This window comes from Phocoena sinus, chromosome 21 (assembly GCF_008692025.1).
Source record: "Phocoena sinus isolate mPhoSin1 chromosome 21, mPhoSin1.pri, whole genome shotgun sequence".
NCBI classification, from domain to species: Eukaryota; Metazoa; Chordata; class Mammalia; order Artiodactyla; family Phocoenidae; genus Phocoena; species Phocoena sinus.
Window position 1 is genome coordinate 31293690 of NC_045783.1, and position 12637 is coordinate 31306326.

Genomic DNA, 12637 nt, shown 5'->3' on the forward strand with positions numbered 1-12637 from the left:
CGCAGGCTCAGCAGCCATGGCTCACGGGCCCAGCGGCTCCACGGCATAGTGGGATCTTCCCGGACTGGGGCACGAACCCGTGTCCCCTGCATCGGCAGGCGGACTCTCAACCACTGCGCCACCAGGGAAGCCCAGAAATATGCATTTTTATACATGACAGGTCAGATCAAAAACTGGTATAATATTTCTTGAAGACAATATAATATTAATGAAAATTTAAACGGTACATATATTTGGCTCATCAGATTTCACTGCTAACAATTTAAGAAGTCAGATAAAAGTGCAAAGGTGAAGGTATAACAGTGTCCACTGTACCATTAGTTACAATAGTTAAGTAAAAATTTAACATTATCTGAAAGTCCATCAGTGGATAACTTCTCAAATATAGTAAGGAAGAGACATGCAGGGAAACACATTGAAGGTGTTCAAGGATGAAGCAGATCATAATGAACAAGAAAGTCTGCTGGCATAAAAATATGAGATTATAAGTAATATGTATAATATATATTGTGTGAGTGTTTAAATATTTATCAATACACATACACTCAATTATAAGCAATATTTTTATGTATGTATAAATGTATATGTGTAATCCTTAATGAGCTCATTTCCAAAATTTCATAATCTTAATCTAACATTATGATAATAGATTGTTTCGTATTGAATTTTAGTACAAAGTTCAAAGCAAATTATTTGCTCATGAAGCCTATATGATCTGACTGAACACATAAATCACATATACACGTATGAATAATGCAGTCTGCTTTTCTTATTCGATTTCAATTTTCCAAATATATTTCTACACCCCAAATAATTTTAAGCATTATTATACTGAAAAATGTTATTGACATGAATCAAAATAACTATACTTAGAGAGTAACCATTATACATACCCCATGTCCATTGCACTTTATTTTGGAGATACAAGTTGCGTCTGTGCTGACGTTGACGTCTATGCAAGATCCTCTGTTACAAAACTAAAATGTGAAAACAACCACCAATGACAAAAATTTTTAATTTAAAGTCAAGAGTTGAACAATTGTACTTGGTATGAAAATTAGATGCACAAGATATATATACCTCAGTTGAATCTGGATTTCAGATCTGCTCATTCTAATAAAAGAACTTGGAGTCAAATGGTGTGCTGTTACCTTATCAAATACCGTATTTTGAGAATCAGAAACCATTTTTTCCCTTGAGGGAGCAGAACTGGGCATTTATCGATATTAATTGGTGTAAGTACAAAAATAGCCAACTTGTATTGACTGTTGGTAATGAGCTAGGATCTGTCTTTGCACTTTCTATATATTTTTATAATATATACTCATATTGACCCTGTGAAGGAGATATTTTCATCCTCATTTTATATTTGATGAGAATTAAATGTATACTTTTAAGGTCACACCACCACTGACTGACAGAACCAATATTCAGTACAAGAACTACTTTACTCACAGAGCCCAATACCAGTGTTCCTGTCATTTTTACATTTTTTTCCCAACTTTAATGACCATATCTCTTATCTTTTGCATTAGGAAAGGTGACCTTGAGAAATTTATTTAATCTTCTTTACCCCAGTTTATCCATCTTTGAATTTGGAATAATATAACTATCGCAAGGTTATGAAGGTGAAATAGCTTGCTACAGATAAAGGAACAAAAGTGGTGTTTGGCACACAGTAAATGCTCACTAAATATAGGATATTATCTTAATTATTTATTTATTTAACCTAATTTCTATGTAGACTCTATGTTAATATTTGTCTATCCAAATTTCAATTTAATTTGACTATCTTCGGGAGAATCTACTATCTGATAGATTTTCTTAAGTATCTGGTAGAATACCCCCTATCTGATGAATAGTCTAAAAGTATCATTATTTTCTATCACCATTGCTAATTAAGGAAAGAACAAATATCAGCTTGTTCATTAACTGAAAGTGCTCTGATAAAGCCAGCAAGGATAACAAAATGTTGGACAAACCAGCATTACCTGTCCACAAAACTATTTTCATTCTAGTGTTCTTAACATTGTCATTGAGGCAATACCAGTCATACTTCCCTGGCTTGTTTTTAGGAGAAAAATAAGCCAGGAAAAGTTAAGAACCATGCTTCTGATATAATTTCTTTCAGCTAAACAGATCGATTTGTAGCTGGCTCTTTTGTAATGACAGGAAAAGCAAAAGATACTATGAAAATACTTAGCCTTGGTCAGTGGTTGGGACAGTGTTTTAAATATTAACTAACACATAAGATTTCCCTCTTTAAAAAAGAAACACTAATAGTGTCCCAGAAGAAATCACATCACAGTTCAAAAAAAAAAATCCTTGATGTAACTAAAAAAATATTTCCTGCGGAGAAAATCTTGGGTTATATGAGCATGTTTTCATACAGTTCTGTGCATAAGAATGGGTAAGGAAAAGACAGTTAATTTTATTTATTCAGTCATTGATTAGCTTAACTATTTTTTGGACAATTACATGCCCCAGACATTTTCTTCAAGTTTGAAATGATTATGTTAAGAAGATATGCTTAATACCCCTCACCTATTTATATGAGCTACAATCAGTTTGATAAACTCCTGTTCTGTCTTCTAAATAAACAATTCAAAGACGCCTTCTATCACAACCAATATTGAGCAAACTTGCATTGCTGGAATAATGCCTATCTTCATGTAATATATTATTCACTTAATATATTACAGTGTTAAATTTAGGAGTATAACATTTATAATTTTTATTATAGTTGACAAGGAAGACATACTCTTTATTTTGATAGATAAGAAATAAAATCTCTTTTTCTCTCTTTTCTTATCTATCAATTGATAGACTGATTTTTACAAAGGACCCACATTTGATGAGAATGTGGTAAAGAAGCCTATACTATCTAACCTCTCTGCAAACAACTGAACACTGTAGAATAACAAATGAACATAAAGTATATCCTTGATGACTTTTTAAAATAACCAGAGAATGATTCCAATTCAAATTCACAGACAATAGCCTCAAATTCACAGACTTGGCGCTCACAATAGCCCCCCTTTTCCCAATAAATGAGTAAAGGAAAATCAGAAAGAGACAATTAGAAGAGGAGAGAGTAAAGGACTTCCTGGGATTTTGAAAGAAAATGAAGGTCACTGTTGGGTGACATGAAGTGAGAAAGCAACCACAGGGAACACAGTGGCAAAGGGGAGAGCCTAGCTGATCAGCCTTACACTGCTTTAGAGGAGCTGCAGCCTCAGAGTCCTACGGAAAAACAGGAAGAGGAGCTGAAAGGGCAAGATGGGAAAGGGTGGCTAAAATGTGGAACTATCAATGGAAGTCTGCGCCCAAAACCACAAAACTAGTTAGCTCTCAGTATCCACTACTCACCTCCCCACTTCTCTCAGTTAAAGAACACAGTCAACACAACACTTTATCCCAAGGGAGACAATTTAGAAGAATATTTTGTTTCATAAAGCAATTAAATTAATGGTGACTACAGAATTCGGGCTTGTCCAGTGGTCTGTCCTCCAGAATTGGCACTATCTGATTAAACGACTGGAAGTACCACGGCCTAAAAGCCACCTTCCAAAACAGAGACTGTCATATTATTACAGCGGGGCGGGGGAACACAGGCCAAATGGCAGGAAACCATACATCTTGTAAACAACGGGAGCCCACAGTCAGACAAAAGCAGAAACCTCCAGACAGACAGGAAATCACACATTTTGGGGTGATAAATGTCCTGGAAGCAGACAAAGAAAGGTGGGAAAAAGTAGGAATCTCTGGCATCTCAATGCAACCTGTTGTCATTAGGCCCTCATTACAATAAAATTACCTTGCAGATAAGAAGTTCCCATCATGCACTGACTCCATGACACTTCCAATCAAGGCTAAATAAGGACAAAAATCCCTCCTACCCTCGGGAAGGTGGAGCTGGGATAAAAATCAGGGAATTTTGACCCTAAACCCCTCCCTCCCCAGTGAATATTCCACCCGTTCATTTCTACGCCCCACATAACTGGCTTGCCGAAAAACTCAGGGCAGCTACTCACCTGAGCCTGCCCGCTCTCCCCTTGAGCGCGTACTATTGCTTACATAAATCCTTGCTTTGCTTTCTTGACTTCCCTATCTTGTCTCTGAATTCTTGCTGTGATGAGACAAGAACCTACTCCCTGGTAACAATGTGACAAACTTCATTTGCATAGAGAGAGCTGCCAATTAGAATTTTAATTAAAAATGGTGTGGGATAGGGCTTGCCTGGTGGCGCAGTGGTTAAGAGTCCGCCTGCCAATGCAGGGGACATGGGTTCGTGCCCCGGTCCGGGAAGATCCCACATGCCGCGCAGCGGCTGGGCCTGTGAGCCATGGCCGCTGAGCCTGCACGTCCGGAGCCTGTGCTCTGCAACAGGTGAGGCCACAACAGTGAGAGACCCGCGTACCGCAAAAAAAAAAAAAAAAAAAAAAAAAATGGTGTGGGATCAAAAAGTCACTGCCAGCTTAAAGCTCCTCCAGACCAAGCAGGAAAAGTCAAAGTCTTTGTTTTTCCTTCCCTTCCCTTTCTTTCCCGTCCCCCGCCTTTCTCTTTCCTTTTCCTTCCATGGGGACATTGCCCAGTTGGGCATGGGCTAATGACTGGACTTTCCCAGGCAGAGAATCTTGCAGGAGAAATGGATAAACTGTATAATGTTTTCAGTGGTCAAACAGGGCTGGTGTGAGAAAGCAGAGGTCTTTTAAATAAATGACTCATTTTTCAACAGGACATTTGCTGAATTTAAATGTTATGTGGGATGATAGAAGGCTAGTTACCTAGCGTAGCAATTTTCTATTAGTATTTGTCTGTCTAGTGCCCATATGGTTTTATTCCAAATGTTAGTGTAATTGTGTTTATCCAGTATATAAGATGCTGCTTCACTCTCACTAATTCTAAGATTAGTTTTCTTTGTCGTTAGTTTTCAGAAATTTTATTATGCTGTATCTTACTGGATTTCACTGAGTTCATTCTATATCATGTATGTTCAGCTTCTTGCATCTGTGGTTTATGCCTTCTGAAAACCTTCCAGGCATTATTTCCTCAAATACTTTTCCACCCTTAAGTTCTTTCTCTTATTCTTCTAGGATATTAGAATGGCTTTTATCATAAAGACAAGGAATAATAAGTGTTGGCTTAGAAGTGGAGTAAAGGGAACACTTGTTCTTGTTTGTGGGAATGTAAATTGGTGTAGCCACTATGAAAAACAGTATAGAGGTTTGTCAAAAAGTTAAAAATGGAACTACCACATGACCCAGCAATTCCACTTGTAGGTATTTATCTGAAGAAAATGAAAACACTAACTCAAAAATATATCTGCATCTTAATGTTCATTTAAGCATTACTTACAATAGCCAAGATGTAGAGGCAACTAAAGTGTCCACCAGTGGATGAATAAAGAAAATATAGTATATATACAAAAATATAGTATATATACACAATGGAATATTTTTCTGCCATAAAAAAATGAAATCTTGCTAGCTGTGACAGCATGGATGGACCTTGAGGGCGTTATGCTAAATGAAATAAGTCAGAGAAATATAAATACTGTATAATCTGACTTATATGTGGAATCCTAAGAAGAATAAAAACAAAACAACCCAAGCTCACAGATACAGAGTACAGATTGGTGGTTGCCAGGGGTGGGATTTGGGAGGTTAGGCACAAACTTCAGGTTATAAAAATAAATAAGTCATGGGGGTGTATGGTGCAGTATGGTAATTACAGTTACTAATACTGTTCTCTGTATTTGAAACTTGGTAAGACAGTAAATCTTAAATTTCTCATCAAAAGAAAAAAATTATAGCTACATATGGTGACAGATATTAATTAGACTATGGTGACCATTTTGAAATATACACAAGTACGAATCATTATGATGTACATGTGAAGCTAGTATAATGTTATATTTCAATAATATAGAAAAATATAGTAACAAATAGTAATAAATTTCAAAAATAGACAAAAAGATGTGATAATATATTTGAATTCTTACACATTTCTAAATCACTTTCCAGAAAGTATGTGCTAATTTATACTTGTTTTAGGATGATAATAAGTTGTGCTTCTCACCATCGATTATTATTTTCAATTCCTAACTGACTGGACGAACACAACTGTTGGATATTCATTTTTATTTCACCAACTTAGAAGCTCCCTGATCTCAGTGTTCCAAGTTTCTCCAGAGTTCAATCTCCAGCCACGCTACTCTCCTTAATGGAAGTTGTGAGTAGAACTAAAAGTTCCATCCCTCTAATCAGTTGGTCTTTCTGGTAACCAGCACCATCCTGAAGCCATCTAGATGCCCCACCCTGTTACTCCATTAGCATAAATTCGGTTTGATCAGAAGGGGCTCATTATGAATAACAACAAAAAAATTCTTATCAATCAGGAAATTCCAAGGGGTTTAGGATCTTTGTGCCAGAAACCAGGGGCAAAGACAAAATTATTTTTTTGGTGTTATGCCACATATAGAAGCCATTAGAGTGCTTTTTTTCTAATTAATGAATGATTAAATTAGTTAATAAATTTATTTATTTACTTTGCTATACTTTAGTAAACATTTTGGCACTTTGTTTTTTTTTACAGTGATATTATTTTCCAAGGGTACCTTTTTTTAAACTTTTTTTAAGTATTTACATGAATATATGTTGCATTACTATTAAAATTTTAAAAGACAAACATTTTGAAAATCTGAAACAAATTAAATAGAACGAAAGAAGCTTATGGAGCTAAATCCATTTGTTTACAAATGACTGGTTATTGTTTAGCAATTTAGATTTTTGAACCATTTCCATTGGGAAATATGGTACACATACAGAAAAACTGCAAGCTAAAGTGGAAAGCTCAATGGTTTTAACAAAATTCCTTTACTCAACCCTCACTCAAAAAACAAAAGGACCTCTGCTATTACCCAAGATGGCAATCCTCCCAGTTCCTCCTTAATCAGTCTTTTCCCTCCTTCTAAAAATAATTACTATCTAAATTATATGGTACTCCATTTCTTTCTTTCCTTTACATATTTAGATCTAAAACATGTATACATAGGCAGTTTTTAACTTCTTTATTGGAGTATAATTGCTTTACAATGGTGTGTTAGTTTCTGCTGTATAACAAAGTGAATCAGCTATACATATACATATATCCCCATATCTCCTCTCCCTTGCGTCTCCCTCCCAAGCTCCCTATCCCATGTCTCTAGGTGGTCACAAAGCACCTAGATGATCTCCCTATGCTATGCAGCTGCTTCCCACTACCTATCTATTTCACATTTGGTAGTGTATATATGTCCATGCCACTCGCTCACTTTGTCCCAGCTTACCCTCCCTGTGTCCTCAAGTCCATTCTCTACATCTGCGTCTTTATTCCTGTCCTGCCCCTAGGGTCCTCAGAAACTTTTTTTTTTAAAGATTCCATATATATGTGTTAGCATACAGCATTCGTTTTTCTCTTTCTGACTTACTTCACTCTGTATGACAAACTCAAGGTCCATCCACCTCACTACAAATAACTCAATTTCATTTGTTTGTATGGCTGAGTAATATTCCATTGTATATATGTGCCACATCTTCTTTATCCATTCATCTGTCGATGGATACTTAGGTTGCTTCCATGTCCTGGCTATTGTAAATAGAGCTGCAGTGAACACTTTTCTACATGACTCTTTTGGAATTACGGTTTTCTCAAGGTATATGCCCAGTAGTGGGATTGCTGGGTGGTATGGTAGTTCCATTTTTAGTTTTTTAAGGAACATCCATACTGTTCTCCATAGTGGCTGTATCAATTTACATTCCCACCAACAGTGCACCCTCTCCACACCCTCTCCAGCATTTATTGTTTGTAGACTTTTTGTGTGTGTGTGTGTGTGTGGTACACGGGCCTCTCACTGCTGTGGCCTCTCCCGTTGCGGAGCACAGGCTCCAGACACGCAGGCTCAGTGGCCATGGCTCATGGGCCCAGCCGCTCCGCGGCAATGTGGAATCCTCCCAGACCGGGGCACGAACCCGCATCCCCTGCATCGGCAGGCGGACTCTCAACCACTGCGCCACCAGGGAAGCCCTGTTTGTAGACTTTTTGATGATGGCCATTCTGACTGGTGTGAGGTGATACCTCATTGTAGATTTGATTTGCATTTCTCTAATGATTAGTGATGTTGAGCATCCTTTCATGTGTTTGTTGACAATCTGTATATCTTCTTTGGAGAAATGTCTATTTAGGTCTTCTGCCCATTTTTGGATTGGGTTGTTTGTTTTTTTGATATTGAGCTGCATGAGCTGCTTGTATATTTTGGAGATTAATCCTTTGTCAATTGCTTCATTTGCAAATATTTTCTCCCATTCGGAGGGTTGTCTTTTCGTCTTGTTTATGTTCTCCTTTGCTGGGCAAAACCTTTTAAGTTTCATTGGATCCCATTTGTTTATTTTTGCTTTTATTTCCATTTCTCTAGGAGGTGGGTCAAAAAGGATCTTGCTGCGATTTATGTCATAGAGTGTTCTGCCTATGTTTTCCTCTAAGAGTTTTATAGTGCCTGGTCTTACATTTAGGTCTTTAATCCATTTTGAGTTTATTTTTGTGTATGATGTTAGGGAGTGTTCTAATTTCACTCTTTTACATGTAGCTGTCCAGTTTTTCCAGCACCACTTATTGTAGAGGCTGTCTTTTCTCCATTGTATATTCTTGCCTCCTTTATCAAAAATAAGGTGACAATATCACCTCACACCAGTCAAAGTGGCCATCTGCAAAAAACCTACAAACAATAAATGCTGGAGAGGGTGTGGAGAAAAGGGAATCCTCTTGCACTGTTGGTGGGAATGTAAATTGATACAGCCACTATGGAGAACAGTATGGAGGGTCCTTAAAAAACTAAAAATAGAACTACCATACCACCCAGCAATCCCACTATGGGGCATATACCCTGAGAAAAACATAATTCCAAAAGAGTCATGTACCACAGTGTTCACTGCAGCTCTATTTACAATAGCCAGGACATGGAAGCAACCTAAGTATCCATCGACAGATGAATGGATAAAGAAGATGTGGCACATATATACAATGGAATATTACTCAGCCATACAAAGAAATGAAACTGAGTTATTTGTAGTGAGGTGGATGGACCTAGAGTCTGTCATACAGAGTGAAGTAAGTCAGAAAGAGAAAAACAAATATCATATACTAACACATGTATATGGAATCTAAAAAAAAAAAAGGTTCTGAAGAACCCTAGGGGCAGGACAGGAATAAAGATGCAGACATAGAGAATGGACTTGAGGACACTGGAAGGGGGAAGGGTAAGCTGGGACGAAGTGAGAGAGTGGCATGGACATATATACACTATCAAATGTAAAACAGATAGGTAGTGGGAAGCAGCTGCATAGCATAGGGAGATCAGCTCGGTGCTTTGTCACCACCTAAAGGGGTGGGATAGGGAGGATGGGAGGGAGACGCAAGAGGGAGGATATATGGGGATATATGTATAGCTGATTCATTTTGTTTTAAAGCAGAAACTAACACACCATTGTAAAGCAATTATACTCCAATAAAGATGTTAAAAAAATTTTTTTAAAAAAGAACATACACCATCTTACGAAGTGCACCATATAAATTTATCTTTATATACTATATTCATCTCTCATTTGTATTAAGTGATTCTTTGCAGTACACACACATACCCACACAGTGCATTTGGAAAATGTGTATTTTTCTAAATACGCACCGATAATTACAAAAACGACCATAACAGTCTCCAAAGTCATCTGTATGCATATTCACTTCTTGTGAACATAGAGCAGAAGCCCCCTTCGAAACTGAAAATATAAATAAAGTTTCAATTACTCATCTTAAAAAAAAAATTAAAAGCGTGGTAAATTTATACAAAGGCATTTAGACAACAAAGCCCAGGCAGTGTCATCTACTATAAATATTGGGTGCCATCTACTGGCTATATATGAAGGAGAAACACTTAACTAAAAACTACCTACTCGAGAATAGAAATTGTTATTATCGTCCATAAATGATTAAGAAGTAAAACAATCATTTGCTCACTTATCTGCAATTCTAATAGTCTACGCCATTTCCACCAATCACCTGAAACTTGACTAATATCCTATTCTTTTTGTCTCATACTCACTAGATCTATTCTACCTCCTGACATAGGTCAACGATGCTTTGTTTTGCAGTTTTATCTCCAAATTTAGATTTAAGCAATAATTATTATTATGGCTATAGGGTGTATTACTGACTTAAGAAACAAATATAGTTTAAAAATAAACCTCAGAAAAAAAATACAACCATTACATTTTCCAAACAACTCCGCACACTGTTTATCTGTATCTTGGCATACTCCGTGATAGCAAAAGGCAGTCTTATTATTGCACAGTTCTAAATCAGCAGATTTCATATCAGGTACACAAAACTCAGCTATCCCATTGCAAAATTCTGGAAAATCACACATATCCGTGCTTTTCCTACATACATGTCCTCTTTCAGCTATCTGTGAGACAAAAGAAAACCAAATATTTGTTCTTAAAGTAGTAAAACAAAATATACAAATTTAAATAGGAGGATTGTATTTGTAACTATCATTTCCATCATTAATACATTTGTAAGTATTTAAAGTTAAATTATGAATTTACTTAAAAGTTCTGGTGGAATAGATCAGAAAGAAGCCAAATGTCCATCAATGGATAAACAAATTGTCCTATGGACAATGGAATATGTTCAGCCACATAAAGGAATAGAGTACTGGTTTATGCTACAAGGTGATTGAAACTTCAGAACACTGTATTTAGTGAAGAAAACCAGACACAAAGGTCACACATTGTATGGTTCTACCTATATGAAATGTCCAGAGTAGGTAAATCCATAGAGGCAGAATGCAGATGGCTGGTTGCCAGGGACTGAGGGGAAGGGAGAAAGGAAGGCAAGTGCATAACGGGTCAGGATCTCTGGATGAGGAACCTGCTATGGAACCAGGTCGAGGTGGTTGCACCGCATTGTGAACGCACTAAATGCTACTGAACTGTTTTCACTTGAAAACGGTTAATTCTTTATTGTGTGATTTGCGCTTCAATTTAAAACAATGGCTCTGGTGAAAGTTCTCATAGTTAAAATGCTCTGGTTATCCTGAATATTTACTTCAAGATAAATAGAAAATATTTGATATAAAACGACGTGTATTTGTTTTCCAGCTTTTGATTCTTGGTGACTAATTAGTTGCACTCCTGAGATGTTTTAACTAACTCAGATGCCAGTCTTTGCCATGTTTCTAAAATGTTTCTTAATGGACATCTTTATCCTTTTTGCATTTCAAGTAATTTTCCTTTCAGGACTAACTCCACTTCCACCATGAGGAGTTTATAGCTGACATGAAACTGCTGCTGACTCAGGATGATAATCAGAACCCTTCTCCCTAGACACAGTGGTGGGAATTTAACTTAGAACGTAGTGGTGGGTCAGGGTTTCTGCCTCGACCAGGGGTGGAGATGAATGTTGGGAAACAGAGGATCCCTCTGCTCTTCTGAAACATCACACACTATGGACTAGAAAAGCCAGGAACTTCAATGAGCTATCTGTACTGCCTACAGGAAAAGTGTATTTGAGAACTGCCAGCAAAAAGGCAAGGATATCCAACAGATGCAGAATAAGAATCCTGTTGCTCCTTTTCCAAACAAAGATTCACCTGAGCACAAAGCTAGACTCACGCCTTACTTAAGCTTCGTAAGTGTTTGTTATTCTTTGCTTGGCTGTTGATCAAGATACAACGGACCCATAATAACTGGTGTTATGCAGTACCAATCACAGTTTCTTAAATTTCATATAGGAATGTCTGGGTACTGGCTAAAAACATATTAATCACTGTTACGTGTCAGAAAAACAGCTGGTTAGACTATTGGTCTTCCATGTCTTTTCACTTGGACTTGTGTCCATCTAAAATGAAAATTTATAAGAAAAAACTGGATCAGATCACTAAATTGCAGACAGAAGTCAGTGGAAACTAGCCTAACTGGAAGTGGACAGAGAAGAAAATGGAAAGCCTTTTAAGCTTATGGCCACCCGTAAGAGAGCAGAGTGTAAGGCACCTGTGAGCCTTTAAATGACAGCAAAAGCCAAATTCTATGCTATAATACATAATAAAATTAATGTGAACTAACATAGGACATTTAGCTGTTACCCTGAAGCCCTCCCTAGTAACTTATACTATGAATTTTCATTCAACCAAATGTAGCAATTACCTCTGTTGTAAAGAATTATCCTTTGAGATGTAGGCAGAGGGCAATGGACTGCTTAGAAATGTCTGACTGCTCATTTCCACTGATTTGGAGACAAAGACTAAGATGAGAGCTCTGGTGAAGGAAAGGGCAGCAAGGTTTATTGCTAAGACGTGGAAACCCTAGGCTGGCCTCTACATTCATGTGCCTTGAAACAAATGACCATTGACTTTAAAAACTAGCCCACTGGGTGAAAAAGAACATGCATAGAGCAAAGTAAAATAATGTTTGGAGAGACTTCATGGACAAAGAAAAAACAAACTTGGCAGCAAAACCTCTCATTAATCAGTCTTTATGTTTGTCATAGACCCCTGAAAGTGACACAAAAACGGTGAGTCACTAAAATGAAGCAATCCCTAGAA

The 12637-nt window shown here is 37.1% G+C and overlaps 1 protein-coding gene across 1 annotated transcript in view; it reads right to left on the reverse strand.

Moving 5' to 3' along the window:
* The window catches only part of LOC116746884 (A disintegrin and metallopeptidase domain 3-like), a 92865-nt gene that overhangs the window by 1290 nt on the left and 78938 nt on the right, over positions 1 to 12637 (reverse strand). Inside the window, exons 14-16 of the mRNA XM_032618653.1 lie at positions 10303 to 10498; positions 9722 to 9812; positions 894 to 977 (exon numbers count right to left, since the gene is read on the reverse strand). Of these exons, the coding sequence (XP_032474544.1) occupies positions 953 to 977; positions 9722 to 9812; positions 10303 to 10498 (312 nt within the window). The 3' untranslated portion in view covers positions 894 to 952. The remainder of the gene's footprint in view (positions 1 to 893; positions 978 to 9721; positions 9813 to 10302; positions 10499 to 12637) is intronic.